The following is a 21,847-nucleotide window of genomic DNA, read 5'->3' on the forward strand; positions in this document are numbered from 1 at the left end:
AAGCTGATACTCAGCTGGAGCATACTTTCTTACTGTACCTTCTCAGACACCCCAGGGCATTCCTTCGTTTCTACTCTTGTCCACATTCCTAAAGTGATGTTTATTATACTAGTGTTTACTATTGTTATTTCTCTTTCATTAGACTGTGAGTTCCCTGAAGGGAGGAATTTTGTCTTATTTTTTTGTTCAACTGTGTATCAACAGCACCTAGTACCTTGCCCAGCACATAGAGAAGTCAAAAAACATTCAAGTGAATCTTCACATGCTACAGACTCTATTCTTTTTCACTGTCAAGCCTTTACATTTAAGATAGAACACCATGAGCTTATTATAAATGGCAATGAATTAAAGTAGGGTGAGGGGAAATTTATTCCATTCTACTTGGGAGAAGAATACTCAAGTTTCTGACTGGTGAATGGTAATACCTGTTCTTTGATTTAAACACAGGATGGGTACAGCTCTAGCAACAGATAAGGAGGCAACATTTTGTAACCCAACAAAGATACTAAATAGCAGAACTATAAAGTAAATATTATGCAAAATAATGGACTGCCTTTGGATGAAAAATGTATTAAAACTTATGGAAAAGGTGAAAATTTAAGTTAGGAATTAGCCTAGGTATTATTAGAATTCAGTGAGAGCAACTGAGCCTAATTCTAGGCAGGTTTCCCAAGAAGATATAAATAGAACAGTTATATAAGCCCACATATAACAATTACAATTAAGTTGGTACAGTTAACAATACAAATCAATATTTTTTCTATTGTAAATTTTGGGGAGCCAAAGGCCTTTCTCATTGTAAAAGTGCAAAAAGTTTAAATGTGGATATATACTTAAACATGTTGAAAGAGTGATTATTTGTATATAATTCCCAAAAATAGCTGAACTGCTGTACAGCCATGTATTTTATAACTAATCACAGAGAGTTCAGAGCCTGGAACAACTGGATTACTGACTCTTGCAATGTAGTCATTTTCAATATGGTTATTTTTTTTTAAAAAGGGCAACATTTATTTGTTGAATAAAAGGAGCTTAAAACTGAATCTTCCAATGTCCTCTGCCAAAAACATCAGTACTACTTACTACCTCCCTCCTTTATATTTGTGTATTTTCTTTCTTTTCCATACCACATATTGCAATGATCTCACTGCAGCCCCTATTCTATTGCCCAATCTTTTCAAAAGTTTTCCCTAAAAGTGCTAACTGGAGCTATCCACAACATTAACAACAACAAAAACCTCTCCAGATCACATCTATCTATAACAACGTCTTCCCTTTAGGACTGACATGGAAGGGCAGGAGTAATCTCTTTTGATACCTTATAAAGCAATTTTAATGCTCCACTCAACATTTCAGCGTTAGACTAATCTTCTGTAAAATTTTGATACTCCCAACTATGAGATATCCACGTTATTTAGTAAAATAAATAAATAACTTGCAGGAAATTAACTATGCTAAATATTGAACATAAAAGTCAAGTTTAGTAATTCTATACATGATACTTTAATGCTTTTAACTGTTGGAAGAAACCCCTGGAGAACTATAAATATGATCATCATATCTACTATAGGAAGCCAGGGACTCCTGTTAATCTAACAAAAAGTTAAAATTTTATATTATCTAAATTAGTAAAAACTAGTGATACATTGATTAAAACAGCTGTATTATAAAATGTCACTCACCATCCCCAGCAGGAAGTCCTCTCTCCTTTTTTTCATCACATTTGTTGCATTCACTGAAGTAAAGCAGCAGGAACATATCCAAGAGTACCCAAATCAAGGAGGTGGCTAGGACCACCTTGCAGTATGCAAATTTTCTCATGGCACTTTAAGTCAAATGCAAAATTTAAAAATATATATATATAAATATACAAAGATAATGAAAATTATTCCAATCCAGTTTCATCAGAAATCACGTTCATACCCTATAGACAAAGAAAGAAAAAAAGATTAACTTAAAAATTCAGAACCTCAAAAGTGAATTATAAAATTAATTTAATATTATAAACATTAAATAATATGAATTAACTTCATTAAGAATAAGAAATTTCACTATGAAGACTATGTTTGAAAATCAGACTTGGAAAATATTTATAAAATATATGGAGTATCAGGACTATAGGAATAATTCCTACAAATCACTATTCAACAATCCAATAGGAAAACAGGTAAAAGATAAAAACAGGTACTTTGCAGAATGGAAACCTAAATAGCCAATAAACATGTAGAAACATCCTCAATTCCCTACAATTAGGAAATGCAAATTAAAACAACAGTGAGCTACTATTTCACACTCATCAAATACCTGGGTCTTAACTACCTTTCACTCAATTGCTGTATTATGTGTTAAGGCAAAAGCTAAGCTATTAATTACCATAGGGGTTTACGCAACTAGTGATTCCCACTGCATTTCAACTGTCCATATTCAGTACCCGGGCTCAAGAATTAATATAGTTCTCCTTATAGCCTGCACTACAGCAGCTTGCTGGGCTAACCCTCGTTTGTCTTTCACACTGAATCCATTCTAAAACCGCAACAGTCACCAATCATTCAGGAAACAGATTTGTGAAAAGCATAATGGAAAAGAAAAGTATATGTCATAAGATCTGACATCTAGTCTTGGCTCTGACAATAATTTTATACACTTCCCTGATTTTTAGTTTCTATTTCCCACCCTGCTACCTCCCTTTATTCTGTTACACCATCGTGAGAAAATGACTAGAGGAACTGTTACCAATTTTGAAAAGTCATTTGGGATAGTTTGAGCATGGGTGTCTTGAGCACAGGGAATTTATCTTGGAACATGCGGAAGCAGCCTGAGGGGACCTGAGAAAGGTAGAGAATCTCCCGCTCAGCAGCTGACTCTGAGGCTCAAAGCCTGTGTCACTGAAGACCAGGAGAGATATAAACCAAGTGCATTCCTATGAAGGGGAGCAAGGAAACACAGTTTGCACTGTGTCCATGCTGAAAGCTACAAATGCAGACGCCCTGGAAGGACCAGAGTGTGGGCAAAGCAGCAGCTTTTTACAAGGGCAACTTTATGCCGTGGTGGCCAGTGGAGACGCACTCACCTGAACAATTCAGGGCAGGCCTGTACTTAACCCATGAAATATATACAGCAGTTCTTGCCCACTTCACAAAGTTGCTAGAGAGCAACCTGAGAAAACACTAAGTGATACGTATAAAGTTATTATTTATGCTCATCTCTCTAGAGACTTTGATCTCATGCCTATATTCCTCCTTTCACCAAACCAATACTCCCTGACTGCAAGATGAGAATAAGGATGCTGCAAGATTAGAACAAGGATGCTACTTGGCTGCAAGAAGAGAACAAGGATGTTCTTAGCTCAAAATCATGTTCACTCAATACCTGATACTGGGTCACCTGCAGTGAGCAACTACTAATAACCATGGTAACTGAGGTGAGGTGAGAGCTTAACGCATTATGTCATGGAACAACAGTTCTCACCAGATAAACTATATATATACATTTATATTTTGTGTTATTTCACATGAAAAGCTGCCTCTTTTGGTCACTGGTAAAGCAGTCTGATTGATGGAGCAATATTTGAATTTCAAATGTGGTTTTATGGTCTCTAAAATCCTATTTTAAAAATATGCCTGCAAGAATAGATAAATGTAAATATAACTTTGCATCTACTTCTACTTAAGTTTTGCAAGGGTGCACAATTAGCTTTAAAAATTGAAGGTGAAGTGCAGTGAAGGAGGACTGTTTGGAAGAAGAGGGCTGTGTGTGGCACACCCTACATGGGGTATGGGGAGAAAGGAAGATAAAGGAGAGGCAAAAATGATTCCCAGATTTAAGGCCAAGGTAACTAGATAGATGGATGATGGCAATGCAATAATGAAAGGAAATACGAACTAAATCATGAGTTGAGTTAGTTCACCCTGAATGTGAGGGGCCTCATGTCAAGGTGTCAACAGGCAGTCAGGGGAGTAGCTGGGTCTGATGTCAAAAGGCAGGTTTGTTACGCATACATACACAAGCCTTAGCTGGGGTCAGCAGAGCAGACGAGATGGCTGAGGAAGAAGGTAGAGAGAAAAAAGGGGGCTGAAACTCCAGGAAACCCATAACCTTCCACATATTGCAGAATACAGACCCCTATGAGAAAAGCATGAGGAGAGAAGTCAGAGGAAGGAAGGAGTATGGATAAACAATGTACGATCCTCTAGGAGGCTGAGATAATAAAGAAAGAATGTCCATAGGGTTTGGCTCTTAGGACGAGGCCACTGGTAATTTGGGGTTCCTATTACTTGTTCCCCACAAGGAAATGAGGTCATAGAAGGCTTGCTCATCTCTACAAGCTTCAGAGTAGACTCTTAGAAAATGTCTTCTAAATGAAGAAAGAAAGAAAAGGACAAAATGCCACAAGAGATGTTTCTTTGAGATTTATTTAAAACAGCATAACTGTATCAGGAAGAAATCTGGTGAAGAGTAAATAACATGTAAGGAACTTGATTTTTTTTTTTACTCTGTTGTTTATGTTCAAGAAAAAATAAAGCTTCTTATATGTCTTTAGAAAATGGAAGATAAAATTCCATGTATGCTGCATCCAGTGTTTGCAATTGTCCTCAAATATGTAAGATGTAAAATAATGAAAAAACATTTATTTAAATATGGCAGATAATTTTTGTTTCTAAAGAGTTGTTTAAAAGATTGCTAATTTGCACTATACATTGCAGGTAAGATTCTAATTTTCATATGTAAGTAAATAAACAATTATTTCAGTTTATTTAATGAAAGCTAGTACAATGTATTTAATGAAAGAATTGCTACCTTTATTGCCACCATTATTGTAAAGTTATTCCTTATTCTCCATTACTAAGCACCTTTTGTGTGTCCTCCACTGTCCGTGAAATGAAGGATACAATGAAAACCAAGTGCTTGTTCCAAAGGCACACAAAGCTCAGTAGAAGAACAATCAGCAGGTGGGGAAGACAGTCAGAGCTGAAGAGAATTGTCCAACAACAAATTTCGGTCCTTTAAGAAATTATAGGACATCAAACCCTAAAATAATAAAGTAAAAAATGTCTTCAGACTTCATTATTTGACCCAGGAAATTCAAGGCAAATTTTATATTTTTTTATACAGCATTTTTCATTACTAGAAAAAATTAACATATTACAAAAACCAGACTTTTAAAATTATATTTTGAAGTTTTTTTCCTCAAGGTAAAGTGGTAGGGGTGTTTTCTTTATAAAAATAGTTATAGTGCAAAATTATTAATGCATTAAGTCACAAATCTTTTTTTACGTTCATAATGATAGCCATTAATAAGTAATATTAACATGATGCCCTCATTCAAAAAGATTAGCCATAATCTAGGAGGCCTTGAAAAGGAATTTTACATTTGGCCCAGAGACCTTTAATAAGGTTTAGGAAACAGAAGTAGTTTAAAAAATGAACACCCACATTTTCCAGAGACTATTAGTGTTGCCTTCACCTAAGCAATTTCCCACTCTTCTAGGAGGAGAAGACTGACAACAACATCTCGGAATCTTCAGCATAGCAAAAGCACTGTCTGTCACAACAGACAACATTATTGGTGACAACAGCATACCAGTGAGTGCTAATCTTCGCACTAAGCCAAGCCCCGCTTTCTACAAAAGACCCACACGTATATAGTCCCTTGTTATGGAGAAAGAATAGTTTTTTTCAATAGTCCCAGAACAACTAGACATCCATATACAATAAAAACACAAATATTGGCCCATTTCCTATACCACATACAAATGTTAACTTAAATTTTAACTTAAATTAACTTAGATCTGGAATAAAACACAGAATAAAATCTTTTGAGACCTTGGCTTAGACAAAGATTCCCTAGATAGAACAAAAAAGCACAAACCATTAAAAAAATAGGCTTCCTAATTAATCTTCAAAAGACATCATTAAGAAGATATCTGTTTATGCTCAAGTGACAAACCTTTATTGATTAAATTTAAAATTCCAACTTTAAAAGAAAATAAAAAACCAAGTCACAAATTTGGGAGAAAATATTTATAAATTACATATCTGATAAATAACCTGTATCCAGAATACATAAAAAAAAACTTTCAAGACACAATAAGAAAACAATCCCGTAAAATGGGCAAAAGGTCCAAACCGTCACTTCACCAAAAAAGCCAAACACATTTTCAGACAACAAATGGGCACATGAAAAGAAGTTCAACATCAAATTATAACCACAATGAAATATCACTATAAACTGATTAAAACGGCTAAAAGAAAAAAGAGAAATAACAAGTGCTGGAAAGGAATTGGAGCAACTGGAACTCTAATATATTCCCAGTGGGAATGCAAAATGGTACAGCCTCTCTCGAAAATAGTTGTTTCTCTCCATAAGAATCTGTAATCTCATTCCTAGCTATTTACTCAGGAGAATGAAAAACATATCTACACAAAGCCCTGTATGCAAATCTGTATAGCAGCTTACTTATAATCATTGATATCTGGAAACAATCCAAAAGTCCATCATCTGATGAACAGATAAACAAATTTACTACATTTACACAATGAAACACCACCTAGCAACCAGCAATAAATCAGACCAGTGGCTGCCAAAAGCTGAAAAAGGAGTAGGGGATTGCGCATAAATGAATCTGTGGCAATGAAAACATTCCATAACTTTCTTGGGGTGGTGGTCATACAACTGTGTCCCCTGTACAAACTTATAAAACTGCCCTCAAATGATGAATTTTACTGTATATAAATTTAATCTCAATCAACTTAAATATGGGGGACAAATAAAAAAAATATATATATATATATAAATAAAATTGGATTTCTTGTTTTAAAAAATAAATAAATAAATATGGGGGAAGGGATACCCCAAAGAAACAATTCCACTTTTACAAAGAGAGAAATTGTTTTATGTTTTCCCAAATGACACATACCAGAATTCATTTTGGAAGTAACCAAAAGTTATTTATTTTGTCCCAACCATAGTAGGTTAAAACCTTCCACTTGAAATGCATTTAACTGCTTATTTTTAAAGTTGTAAAATTAGAGTTAACATCATAGTATAGTGATTAATTACAGATGCTTCTTGACTTATGATGGGGTTACGTACCAATAAACTCATAAGTTGAAAACATCTTAAGTTGAAAGTTGAAAATGCCTTTAATACAACTAACCAACAGAACATCATAGCTTAGCCTTGCCTATCTTAAATGTGCTAAGAACACTTGCATTAGCCTATGGTTGTGCAAAATCATCTAATAAAAAGCTTATTTTACAATAAAGTGTTGAATAGCTTATGCAATTTACTAAGTACCATACATTACATATAAATTGTGCTGGTTTCACACTCTCATAAAGTCAAAAAATCTTAAGTTAAACCATCATAAGTCAGGGCCCATTTGCGTATCAGTAAACTTTTGATCCAATTCTTCTTTTTTTTAAGAGATAGGGTCTCACTTTGGTACCCAGGTTGGTATTCAACTCCTGGTCTCAAGTGATCCACCCACCTTGGCCTCCCAAACTGCTGGGATTACAGGTGTGTGCCACCACACCCAATGTTGATCCTTTCTTAATATCATGTCAAATTTTCCCAAAGATTCATCAGCATTTTCTAGGAACAAATGATTTTTCTCCTATCCCTCATATTTCTAACTAAAGCTCTCCAGAAATTTTGAGAGAATCTCAGCTCGATAGTAACTTTCTGAGAAAACTAAACTTCATTCTCTTTGATCCAAGCTTTACTCATCTCTCCCGAGAACACAGCATTCTCCCAGCCACCCAGAGCTAGGATCACTAGTTTTGCATCATACTAACCAGATAGAGGTATTATATATGAGACCCTTCAACAGATCTATTCATTTAATTAACAGCTAGAATTTCTGCCAGGAAAACTAAAAGACTTAAAAAGACAAGTGTTATCCTCTAATACAATAAAGAGAGACTAGATTATTTTATTAATTTTATATTCTATTTGCTCTATTTCTAAAACAGAACTACAATCAAACAATGCATTCATTCACTTAATAATTCATTCAATCACTCAAACAGTAAATGTAAGGAATGTGTCAAATGCAGGAAATACAAGGGTGAACAAAAGGCACACACTCCTTGAGTTTATGAAGTTCAGAGTTGGCTCCAGGGGAACAGACATTAATCAATCATATAAATGTGAAATTCCAATTGTGATAACTGCTTTGAAAGAAGGCACACAGCTCTGCACACATCTATAATAGAGAGATTTGACTTTGTCAAAAAGACTTCCCTAACAAAGATGTGGTTTGAGGGGAAAGTAAGCATTACAGACAGTGAAGAGCAAAGGCTCTATAGCAAGAAGGAGCCCAACACTGAAAAGCTAGGGAACTGAAAAAAAAAAGGAAACTGTGATGTGAGATGAAGCTGGAGATGACAAAAGTTGGAAGATTCAAGGGATATGATGGGACAAACTCAATCCTAGCTTGTACAACTAGATAGAGAATGGTGTCAATCATGGAAATGGCGATCAGTGAAAAAGGACCAATTTTTGGAGGGGAGAAGAAGATGGGAACAAACGTAAGTGTGATTTTGGATATGTTGAGTAGGAGGTGCCTTTGATACCTTCAAGGAGAGATGCTACCATGGATACTTGGATACACACTCCAGGGCTCAAGGGAGAGGCCTGAGGTAAAGATATCCAGACAGAAGCCCTTGACTTATGCTACTCTGTGAGGACAGATAGACTAAAAGAAACACATAAAATAATTTTTGTGTCATTTAATGTCCTCCCAGAGTGTGGGCTGGACTTAATGACTTGCTTCTAACCAACAGACTACGATGGAAGTGAAGACTGTGTCATTAAACACTCTATGGCCTCCTCCTAGCTCTCTCTCAGATCATACTCTGGGGAAGTCAGTGCCATGTCAGAAGGATGCTTAAGCACTCCTATGGGGAGCTCCACACAGCAAGAAACTGAAGCCTCCAGCTTACAACCAACATTATAGTGCCAGGCATGGAAGTGAGACCCTCTTGAAAGCAGCCCCAGGCAAGCCTTCAGATGACAGCAGCTCCACCTGACATCTTGAATACAACCTCATGAAACATCCTGAGCCAATACCCTGCTAAGCTGCTTGATACAGCTTGGCTTTGTGTCCCCACCCAAATCTCATGTTGAACTGTAATCCTCAGTACTGGGGAAGGGACCTAGGGAGACGTAACTGGATCAAGGGGGCAGATTTCCCCCTGGTTGTTCTCATGATAGTGAATGAGTTCTTCGGAGACCTGATGGTTTAAAAGTGTGTGGCAGTTCCCCCAACTCTCTCTCCTACTCCACCATGGTAGCTTTCCCTTCACCTTCTGCCATGATTGCAAGTTTCCTGAAGCCTCCTTGTCATGCTTCCAGTTAAGCCTGTGGAACTGTGAGTCAATTAAACCTCTTTTCTTCATAAATTACTCAGTCTTAGGTAGTTCTTCATAACAGTGTAAAAACAAACTAATATACTGCTCTTCCATTCCTGACCCACAGAAACTATGAGATAACTGTTCATTACTTAAAGCCATTAAACTTATAGGTAATTCATTACTCACCAACAGAAAATTTCAACAGCAAACTAAGACTAGAAAGGAAATTCTTTAACCTACAATAAACATCATATTTAATGATGGAACTTCAGTTAAAACAAGGCAAGTTATGTATCCTCACTTCAATTTGACACTGTACTGAAGGTCTAAGCAACAGACAAGAAAATGAATTAAGGATTGGGGGAAAAAAAAGAAAATTATCATCTGCAGATAGTATAATTTCTACACAGAAATTATTAAAGAATCCATAAACCATTAGAGCTAATTATTAATTTCATCAAGGTGGACGAATACAAGATGAACATATAACATCAGTCGTGCTCTTATATGGCAGTAATAAAAAATTAGAATATATAAAATAAAGCAAACCACATTCAAAATAGCTATGAAAACCCAAAGGTATTTGGGAATCCATTTAACAAAACAGGTACAAGAGGTGAAGAAAACTGTGGAGTTTTATTGACAGATATTAAAGAACAATTAATTAATGAATAGATATACCACATTCAGGGAAAAGGAATACAAGGTTCTTCCCAAAATTAATCAATAAATTCAATATAATTCTGATCAAAACCCAAATGAGGCTTTGGGGACTGGATTTATTTATTCATTTACTTATTTATTTATTTTGAGACATAGTCTCACTCTGTCACCCATGATGGAGTGCAGTAGTGCGATCCTGGCTCACTGCAACCTTTATCTCCTCGGTTCAAGCAATTCTCCTACCTTAACTTCCCAAGTAGCTGGGACTACAGGCCTGTGCCACCATGTCCGCCTAATTTTTGTATTTTTAGTAGAGACAGGGTTTCACCATGTTGGCCAGGCTGGTCTCTAACTCCATACTTCAAGTAATATGCCTGCCTCAGCCCTCCAAAGTGCTAGGATTACTAGTGTGAGCCACCACGCCTGGCCTGGACTGGATTTTATAATAAAGCAGAAATACCTAAACCATGTGGTACCCTCAAGACAAATCCACCCAAGTGTGAAAAACTAGAAAGACGCTACTACAAAGAAAATTGGTACAGGGACAATTGGCTGTCCATATAATTAAAAAATAAACTTGGATCCTACCTTATAGCAATACAAAAGTGAATCTGTGGAAAGATAACTGAAGCCAAAATTGTCAAAACCAAGTGGCAGCTATTCTGGCCTACCCCTACTGGCCAAAGTGAGTACGGCTCCAGTCCTGTAGGCTTCAATTTATATTCCCTGCTTCCTATAAAGTGTTCAGCTCAACACTTCTGCCCCAGTTTTTGACTTGTCAAGTGATTACTCATCAAAATTTAACACTGAGAAGCCTCATTCACTAGCCAAAGAAAAAGAAGAATCAATTTTCAGGTCTTATTCGACGTATTTAACAAAAATTAGCAAAAAAAAAAAAAAAAAAAAAATCAATCTAAAATTCCTGCCCAGATTGATGTCCACATTCCATAAAAATCTGGATATCCTCTTTCTCTAGTTATTTCCCAGGTGTTATCTCAAGCTTAGAGGTCAGAACAAGCTTTTCTGGGGTAGTCATAATGTACATAAACTCCTACAAAATTTATTGGCTCAAATGTTTAAATTTAGGGAATACACTGTTTAGTGTCTTGAGTGGAATGTCTGTTTCTAAGACGATGAACTGACTTCCAGCAATACCTTTAAAAGTTTGTGTTTTCCTGATTGTGTAATGTATGTTCAAAGCGAAGAACCTGGCAAAGAGAGAAGCAAAAGATACAAACTACCTACAAATTTGCATTCCAATTAAATACCAATGGGTTAAATGCCCTTCCAATCATTCAGAATAGTAGATTAAGTGTTATGTTTTAAACTAAGTTTGTAATATCTATTTTGACTCAAATACTTAATGTCTTAAATGTCCTTCTGAGAAGAAGGGAAGGAGATGGATGTGACCGTAAATTGGTAGGACAGCTGATCATGCTATATTTTAATTTTTAACAGATAATATGCTCAAGAGACATTTCTAACCCCTCTTCCCACCTCAGCCATGTCTCAGTGCCATGTCTTAGGCAACATCATGACATCTTAGTGTTAACATCAAAACAGCCCTGATACCCACACAAAGGTGTGACAAAATGCCACACATATTGTTTTATACTTAATATATAACCAATGCAAACGAAGGTGGCTGCCTGGCTCACGATTCTCACCCTTAACCTCCCCTTCCTTTCCCCTCCCCGAAGGGTTTCTTGTGGTAACAGATCCAGTTGCCTGGCCACAGTATAGTTAAATGACCCAGCCAGGCCAACCACAGGACCTGACTTCTTGGCCTCTTGAGTCACAGAGTGGGAAGGCTGTGCTCTAGGTCTGCACTCAGTCACACTGCCGCCAACATGGAGAAGGCCACTTACAGCTAAAACGAACAAGGCTAAGCAGAGGCATACAGATGGCAGGCAGAGCGCCCTAACAGTGACCAAATCCCTGATTCTTCCTTGGCTTTTGTGACCACCGAGGAATCCTTCCACTAGTCCCCTTTTCCGTGTAAGAAAGTCTGAAGTGGGTTCCCAACACAACCAGAATGCTTGGGGAAGCAGGGAAGAGGGGACTATAGGTAAAAATCAGCAGCTTCTAGTCTCCTGATGAGTTTCCCCTCTGCGGGTCGTAATTACATTATGAGACAGACGACACTATTTGAAAAGATACTTTTTAATGCTCCAAATCACAAAAACTTATAAAATGTCAAAAGAGTACATATACAATGCATCATAGAAATGAATGATCACAACACAACACACATCTCCATCACCTAGTTTAACAATAAGAACATGACTTTTAAAGTTCCCTCTCAAATCCCATCTCTTCCCCAACTCTTCAAAGGCAATCCCTATTCTTAACTTACAGTCCTTCCTTGTCCTGATAATTTAACCTCGTGGGTACCTTTAACAATGCCTTGTTTAAACTTGACTGTTTTTGAACTGCTTGTACGTGGAAAAACCTGACTTGCTTTTTTCTAACACCATTCCTGAGATACATCGATATGCTGCATGTAGCTGTTGCCTATTCCATTTCACTATTAAATAACTGAATAGTATTCCACTGGCTTAGCAAACCATTTCTCCACTCTACTCTTAATGGGCATTTGATTTCTTCCTAGGTTTCCATTATTACAAGCAATACTGCTATGACCATTCCTGTCCGTTTACTAGTACTTATGTGCAAGAGTATTTATTTAGAGAAGAGGTCAGTAAATATTTTCTGCAAAGGGCAAGATGATAAAGATTTTAGGCTTTTTGAGCCATGCAATGTCTGCTGCAACTTTAGTACTGTACCATGAAAGCATCCATAAAAGGTAAGTAAATAAGTATGACAATATTCCAAGCTTATTTTTGGACACCAAAATTTGAATTTCATATAATTTTCACATTATAAATTACAAAATATTATTCTTTTTTTCCCAACCACTTAAAAATGTTAAAAACCATTCTTAACTCATGAGTCATCACACTGACCCCTGATCTAAAGTATATACCTACAGTTTTAGGTCACAAAGTATGCATATTTTCAATATGATCAAGTATCACCAATTTGTTTTCTCAGGTGGTTAAAACCACTCACCAGATATGAACTGTTACATCACTAGATGTGGTGGATATGATGTATCGTTGACAACACATTATTGTCAGACTTTTTTGACAATCTGATGTGTCTGTAATTGGTATCTTAATATAGTTTTAATTTGCATTTCCTCACCATCTCTGACATTACTGATCATTCCATTTCCTCTTCTCTAATGTGCCTATTGAAGTTTGGTCCACTGCTCTACTAGATGTGTTGTTTTGTGTTTTTCTTGTTAGTTTGTAAAGATCTAATGTAGCCTTGTGTGAGTTAAATGTACTGCAATATCTTTTCCCAGGGTTTTGGAGACAGGGTGTCCCTCTGTTGCCCAGGCTGAAGTGCAATTGGCACAATCATGCCTCGTCGAAGCCTCAACCTCCTGGGCTCAACGAATCCTTCCCACTTGAGCCTCCGAAGAAGTTAGGACTACGGCATACACCATCATGCCCACCTAATTTTTGTATTCTTTTGTAGAGAGAGGGTTTCCCCATATTGGCCAGGCTGGTCTCGTACTCCTGGGCTCAAGCAATCCTTCCACCTCAGCCTCCCAAAGTGCTGGGGTTATAGGTGTGAGCCACCGTGCCCAGTCCTTTTCTCAATTTATAGCTTACGTTCTTAATAAAAAAGAAGTACGTTTGTCTGGGCATGGTGGCTAACACTTACAGTCCCAACACTTTGGGAAGCCAAAGTGGAAGGACTGCTTGAGGCCAGAAGTTCAAGCCAATCTAGGCAACAGAGGAAGACCCCTTATTTAAAAAAAAAAAAAAAGGAGCATCTTTTATGGTTCACATTTTCTATGTCTTAAGAAAATCTTCTCTATCTAGAAATCATTACAAACAATGTTTTAATGTCTAAAAATGTTAAAGGTTTGCTTTTCCCATTTAAGTAAGGATTCAATGTCATTCCCACCTATGTGTATAACAAGTTGTCCAAAAACTATTTACGGAAAACTCTCTCTAAAGGAGTGTGATACCACCTTGTCATAAGCCAAGTTTCTGGGTTTCCATATTCTCTTCTATTGATCTATCTCTTCCTATACCATACTGTTGTCTTAACTTTCATAGCTTTATACTAATTCTTTGTATTTGGTAAAAGAAGTCTTCTCACCTATCACAACTTTTTCAGGAGTGCCTTGGCTACTCCTGACCTGTTAAGTCTTCCTCAAAAAACTTAGAATCAACTTTTTAACCCAAAAATTAAAGTTACCATAATTCTGACTAGACTGAAATAAATATATAAATAACTGGAGAGATCTGCTATCGTTCCAATAGAGTCTTCAAATCTATAAAAAATATTATCTCTCTCCATTTACTTAGATCTTTCTTAACATCTTCCAATAAAATTTTATAATTTTCTTTTAAAGGTTTAACATAAATTTTTTTGCAAAGTACCTGTTTATATTTTTTCCTGCCTGAAATGGTATCATTTTGTTTATTGCTGGTTTACAGAAATGAACCTGATTTTTTATTGATTGATTTTAAATTCAGCTACCTTGCAAAGATTTCTAGAATTAATATCATATTGAACAAGGAAGGTGACAAAATGCAAGATGACAACAGGCATCCTTGTTTAATTCCTGATCGTAAAGGGTAGGTTTTAATAAGGCAAAAAAGGAATGCAGTAGCTATGACTGATAATCTAATTACTTAAAATAACATTCCAAATACTACAATAAAAATCTAGTAGTTAAAAGTATTTAAATGTTTAGCGTGGAACAATTCTACAAATCAAACAAGCATAAAGATCACACAAAATAAGTTAATGTTGATAGGAAAAAGGGCTGAACTCAAGAGAAGTCTAAAATTAAATTCCAAAAATGTTTTTCAAAATGATATCATTACTAAAATAAATGCATAGTACTTAACTTTTATGTCTATTACACTGTTGTTCCTTAAAAAAACAAAGTTTCGGCCAGGTATGGTGGCTCACGCCTATAATCCCAGCACTTTGGGAGACCGAGGCAGGCAGATCACGAGGTCAAGAGATCGAGATCCTCCTTGCCAACATAGCGAAACCCTGTCTCTACTGAAATACAAAAATTGGCTGGGCGTGGTGGCGCATGTCTATATTCCCAGCTACTCGGCAGGCTGAGGCAGGAGAATTGCTTGAACCCGGAGGCGGAGGTTGCAGTAACCTGAGATAGCGCCACTGCACTCCAGCCTGGCTTCTGGCAAAAAAGCGAGACTCTGTCTCCAAAAAAAAAAAAAAAAAAAGTTTCACTACAGGCATACGTCTGAGATATTGTAGGTTTGGTTCCTGACTACCAAAATAAAGCAAATACTCAATAAAATGAATCACATAAATACTTTGGATTCCCGGTACAAATAAAAGTTATGTTGATACTATACAGTAGAGTCCACTAAGTACACAACAGCACTGTCTTTAGAAGTAATGTATACACCTTAATTTAAAAATTTTCCTGCTAACAAATACTAATAATCATCTTTGCCTGCAGTGAATTGGAAAATTTTTGCTGGTAGAGGGTCCTGCCTTGGTGTTGATGGCTGCTGACTGCTCAGGGTGGTGGCTGCTGGAATGGCTGTGGCAATTTCTTAAAATAAGACAAAAATGAAGTTTGCCACATCAACTCTTCCTTTCATGAAAGATTTCTCTACAGCATGCAATGCTGTCTGATAGCATCTTACCTAAAGTAGAACTTCTTTCGAAATCGAAGTCAACCCTCTCAAACCCCTTGCCACAGCGTAATCAACTAGGTTTGTGGATTATTCTAAATCCTTTGTTGTCATTTCAACTATGTTCACAGCATCTTCATCAGGAGTAGTTGCTGTGTCAAGAAACTACTTTCTTTGGCCATCCATAAGAAGTAACTACTCATCCATTTTATCTTAAGATTGTAGCAATTCAGTCACATGTTCGGGCTCCACTTCTAATCCTAGTTCTCTTGCTATTGCCACCACATCTGCAGTTCAAGTCGACTTCTTTCAACCTCCTGTCAATGTTGTGACCTCCTCCCATGAATTAGAAATGTTCTTACTGGCATCTAGAACGGTGAACTCTTTTCTAAGTTTTTAAATTTACTTTGCTCAGATCCATCAGAAGAATCACTGTCTATGGCAGCTATGGCCTTATGAAATGTATAAATAAGATTTGACAGTCAGAATTACTCTTTGATTCATGGGTTGCAGGATAAATATATTTACAGGCATGAAAATATTAATCTCATTGTACATTTTCATCACAGCTCTTAGGTAACTACGTGCATTCTCAATGAAAAGTAGTATTTTGAAAGGAATCTTTTTTATTAAGCAGCAAGTCTCAATAGTGGAATTAAATTATTCAATAAACCATATTGTAAACAGATGTGCTGTCATCCAGCCTTTGTTGTTCCACATATAGAGCAGAGGCAGAATAGACTTAGTGTAATTCTTAAGGCCCCTAGAATTTTCAGAATGGTAACCAAACATTAGCTTCAACTTACAAGTTACTAGCTGCACTATCACCTAACAAGAAAGCCAGTCTGTTCTTTGACTGTTTAAAGTCAGGCACTGACTTCTCCTCTCTACCTATGAAAGTCTTTTTGTTTAGTATAGCCACCTTCAACAATGGTCTTAGCTATAACTTCTGGATAGCTTGCTGCAGGTTCTACATCAGCACTCATTTTTACGTTGCAGAGATGTCTCTTTCCTTAAACCTCCTGAACCAATCTCTGCTAGCTTCAAACTTTTCTTTTGCAGCTTCCTCACTTCTCTCAGCCTTCATAGAATTGAAGAGTTAGGGCCTTGCTCGTAATTAGGCTTGGTAAGGAAACGTTGTGGCTGGTTTCATCTATGCAGGCTACCAAACTGAACAATAAACTGTTTTGCTTCCTTATCATTTGTGTGTTCACTAGAGTAGCTTCCTTCAAGAACTCTTCCTTGCTATTCAGAACTTTGAGAATTATATTGCGCAAGAAGCCCAGCTTTTGGCCTATCTCTGCTTTTGACATGCCTTCCTCACTAAATGGAATCTTTTCTAGCTTTTGATTGAAGTGAAAGACACATGACTCTTCGTTTCATTTGAATGCGTAGAGGCCACTGTAGGGTTATTAATTTGCCTGCTTTCAATACTGCTGCTTAGCAGAGTGTGGTGGTATATGTGTTGTGTTTTAGGGAACAGGGAGACCCAAAGAGAGGGAGAGAGACAGGGAAATGACTGGTCGGTGGAGCAGTCAGAAAAGATACATTTATTGATTAAGCTTGCCATCTTGTATGGGCAGCTTGTGGTACCTCAAAACGATTACAATAGTAACAACAAAGATCACTGATCAAAACTCACCACAACAGATATAATAATGAAAACCTTTGAAGTCCTGTAAAAATTATCAAAATGTGACATAGAGACACAAAGTGAGCACAGGCTGTTGGAAAAATGGCCCCTATGGACTTTTTCAGTGCAGGGTTGCCACAAACTTTCCATTTGTTTAAAAAAAAACAAAAACCGGGCCAAGTATGGTGGCTCATGCCTGTAATCCCAGCACTTTGGGAGGCTGAGGTGGGCAGATCACAAGGTCAAGAGATCGAGACCATCCTGGTCAACTTGGTGAAACCCCACCTCTACTAAAAATACAAAAATTAGCCAGGCATGGTGGCACGTGCCTGTAGTCCCAGCTACTCGGGAGGCTGAGGCAGGAGAATCGCTTAAACCCGGGAGGTAGAGGTTGCAGTGAGCCGAGATTGTGTCATTGCACTCCAGACTGGCAACAGAGCGAGATTCCGTCTAAACAAACAAACCAACCAACCCCAAAACCAAAAAGCAGTATCTGTGAAGTGCAATAAAACAAAGCATAATAAAATGGATATGCCTGTATTTTTGAGTCACAACTCATTTCATGCTCTCTGGATATTTACTAAGTTTTGGCCCATGATGTTCTTGATACTGTGTCAGGTACTGTAGATGGTACAGTGAAGGTAACGACCCACATCCAATCACCTAATCACAGTGTTAAACACAAATCTAAGAGACATGTCACTCACATTACAAAAGAAAAATATCAACTAAGGAAACCTGACAGGAAAAGAAACATCCAGATAGGGAAGTTTCTGAACTAGTTTTATGAGAAAGCAGCATAAGATACAAGGTTTTGTTTGTTTAAAGTAAGTTTTTCCTATAGTTGGTTTGTTTCTGTATCTCTTTGACCTAAAACCCGCTAATGGCCTTTCCCTGTCCTTAAGATAGTCTTTCCCTCTGGTCCATTTTGTTCTAAAGAACACTGTTATTGAAGGACCAATAACTGAGACAGCCCTCACTAAAGAAATTCCTTGGTCAGGTAAGTCAAGGAAACAGTTTATATATACTTGATTTGTCCTAGTAGATCCACATTGCATATTATCATACTAAAGGGTCTGTAAAGTTCTGAAATAAGGAAAAATAAGGAAATCTATTTAACTGTGTTAACTCAGAACTTCCCATTTTCAAGTATGGAACTGTCCCCATCCACTTTGTCATTTTTGTACAACATAAAGCACGTTTCAACTAGCAATAAATAAAGCAGCAAAGACTGATTCCATATCCTGCAATCACACATTTTTAAAAAACAACAACAACAACGACAACAACTATGGCTGATGTGCTTCCTGCAAAATTGGTATTTCTGCGAAACTGCAAATTCTGTTAAAAAAGAATCCCATTGTGTTGTAAAGCCAAGGAAGACCTTCACAAAGTGAAGGTTAACTTTGAAATAACTGTCTTTAAATTAATATTTTTGTATTACTCTTTAACATAACACATATCATTATATAATACAAATAGCTGTGGACAAAAATGGGAAATCCAAAAGTCACCTTAAAAGAATCTATGAATCCCTAATTTAAAAAAAAATCTACCAACTTCTCAGAGAAATAAAATGTCAAGCTATTTTACTGACAATTATTGTTTCTACATTTAGAGTATCACACTCTGAAGACTATATCTAGCATTAAATATTGCATTCAACAAACGCAACAGTATTTCAACTGTGTGAATAGTTAACACAGCAGGACCGGTTTACTCAGGTCGTGCCAATCTCTAGGGGATTCCTGGAGCCACGGCAATGACCCTAGCCAAACTCTGAGAACTAAGTTCCTGGACTGTTCACAGTTACTTGCTAATGATCTTTTTGTGTATGCTCCAGGCAGTGAGTCAGGATGTACCAGGCTGTCAGCATTGTTTTAAAGTAATCATTAAGATTTATGATGTGTACCTGGTATCTCGTGTGGGGTCCCAAGTTTCGGTTATTAGAGCTGGTCATATGGTAGGAATGTGCTTATGTGACTAGCTCCCTGTAAGAACTCTGGACTGTAACACTTGTGTGTTTCTCTGGCTAGAGGCATCTTGCATGTGTCTCTATCACTCACTGCTAGAGAGAAATGCACATCCCTGTGATTCTCGAAGAGTGAGGACTTGGAAGCCTATGCCTACCACCTCTACCTGCTTTGTTTAGCTTCTTCCTGCATTATATCCTTTGCTATAATAAACCTGAGCCATGAGTACAGCTTTATGTTGAGTTACGTACATGCTTCCAGAAAATCAGCAGCAACTGGAACCTCCCCACCCTCCACAAAACAGATTCCATTAAAGAATTTAGTTTGCCATAATACCTACTCCTCTCATTACTTATCAAAAGCTAAATGACTGTAATCACAACTTCTTCAAATGAATAAATCAATGTACAGGAAAAAAGTTAACAAGCCTAATATTGTTATCCTCAGAAGAATTTGGTTGTCAGGGTTGGCCCTTGGCTGGGATGTGGAAGCTTGGTGAACAGTTCCCTACATTGATATCAAAATTTCCCTAAATGATAAGTATAATTCATTGTGCCTAAACTTTCCAAACAACATGGTTTGTATTGTTTGTATAAATGCCTGCTTTCCTTCTGGGAATCTGGAATTTTGGTATGTGCTAGACAGAGGATGCCTACATAACCAGCCCCAATAAAAATCTTGGGCACTGAGTCTCAATGAGCTTCCCTAATAGACAACATTTCACACATGTTGTCATGATTTGTTGCTGGAGGAATTATGTATATCCTGTGTGATTCCACAGGGAAAGGACTCTTAGAATCCTGTGCCTGTTTTCCTCTGAACTTCACCCCATGCACCTTTTTCCTGTGCTGTAATAAATCTTAGCTGTTAGTAGTACAAGCGTATGCTAGATCTTGTGAGTCCTTCTAGCCAATCACTGAACCTGGGGATGGGTCTTGGGAACCCCCACACAATCAGCATATTAAGACAGAAATGAATGTCCATTAGGCCAAATGCTGAAATTCAAATATGAGTTCAAATTTCAGCTCCAACACTAATTAGTTATGTGACCCTTAGCAATGTTACTGTATTTGCAAAAACCTGCGCCTCTTTATTCCTTTAAATGAGAAAAACCTATCTTCTTTATAGTTCCATTGCACTAAACTAAATAAGAAAATGAACAACACACTCATACATGACAGTACACACTCAGTAAATTTTAAATGCTATTTCCAGAAGTACCTTCTGAGGTGAAATAAAACTTGGAGAGCATTTCACATGTATACTTATGCAACAAGAACTCAAATGGTCATTTGGAATACTGCAAAGCAAAGCTCATTGACAAACTTTCACCCTGTATCTTCAACACTGGCTCTGGGAATGATTTCCAGATCACATGACAGGATTACTGGGTTAAGCTGAAGCAGGTTAAATCCTATATAACAAGTATCTCTCAACTTCTGAAACTGGTCCTTACTTAGCCTTCAGATTGACTTCCCTAATGAGAAATGAGTATACTAATTAATTAGTATTGGGACTCTGCTTTATTGTTACATTTCTCAAATAGCTAAACTGAGATTTTAGTACAAGCCATTCTCTTGTGTGTAGATGAGGCATAAAGTCCAATCAATGTGATTTTTAAAACCTAAGAGCTGTAAGATCAAACCCCAATGTAAGAGAAGTAGAACCCTAAAGTCATTCACTCCCAACTATCAACTTACCCAAAAGTGGTTTCTCAAATGAATTCATATCCCAAATCCACATGTCCCACATCTCCTGTTGAAAAATAAATGTCCTACAATCAGTTTATTTCAGAATAACTCTATCATCCCTGCTTACTCAGCCACCCTGTTCCACTTCACTGTAGACAGCTACCACCTGAGTGCAAGGATCATGCCTTATTCAGCTACTTCCCCAATACTGAGCACAGTCCGTGACACAGAATATGTTCAGTTAATGTCTATTGCATGAATTAGTGAGTGAATAAACTATTACTGAGATCCAACACCAAGCTCAGTGGAAATACAAAATTATCTCTCTCCCTCTTAGAAAACTGTGGGGATCTTAACTTTCCAGGTGGGAAGGCCAAAGACACCTACACAGCACTGTGGCAGATACTGTTTGTTCCTTATCTCTCCCAAACATTTTTCACTGCATTGGACCCCCAACTGAATTCAAGTGATATTCTCTGCTAAGCCACATATTCCTGACTGGCCCAAGCCAACCACGGTCATTCTATTCCTCTAGCTAATACAAGTGACCAAATCCTGACTAATGGGACCCAAGGGGAGGTCTGCTGGGAAGCATTCAGGAAAAGTTACATCCCTCATAAAGATGTTAAAGGAGAAACTACACTTTTCAATCTTTGGATATTGTTGGAGAGTGTAGTGCATGCTTAGAAGTAGTGTAACAACCTTGAGGCCACGAGCGAAGCCATCATCAACAAGCCATCACTGACATGCTGAGGATGACAAAGTGAAAATATGGAGAGCACACAGAACCCTGATGATCTCATGAAGCCAGATCAATCCTAAGAT

At 37.2% G+C, this 21,847-nt stretch overlaps 1 protein-coding gene across 1 annotated transcript in view; it reads right to left on the reverse strand.

Annotated features, from left to right (window-relative positions):
* GALNT1 (polypeptide N-acetylgalactosaminyltransferase 1) overlaps positions 1 to 21,847 on the reverse strand; it is a 78,008-nt gene extending 56,161 nt beyond the window's left edge. Inside the window, exons 1-2 of the mRNA XM_032245318.1 lie at positions 21,032 to 21,847; positions 1,683 to 1,924 (exon numbers count right to left, since the gene is read on the reverse strand). Of these exons, the coding sequence (XP_032101209.1) occupies positions 1,683 to 1,821 (139 nt within the window). The 5' untranslated portion in view covers positions 1,822 to 1,924; positions 21,032 to 21,847. The remainder of the gene's footprint in view (positions 1 to 1,682; positions 1,925 to 21,031) is intronic.

The sequence above is a fragment of the Sapajus apella genome, unplaced genomic scaffold (genome assembly GCF_009761245.1).
Source record: "Sapajus apella isolate SASKATOON/1434 unplaced genomic scaffold, GSC_monkey_1.0 scaffold57, whole genome shotgun sequence".
Lineage (NCBI taxonomy): Eukaryota > Metazoa > Chordata > Mammalia > Primates > Cebidae > Sapajus > Sapajus apella.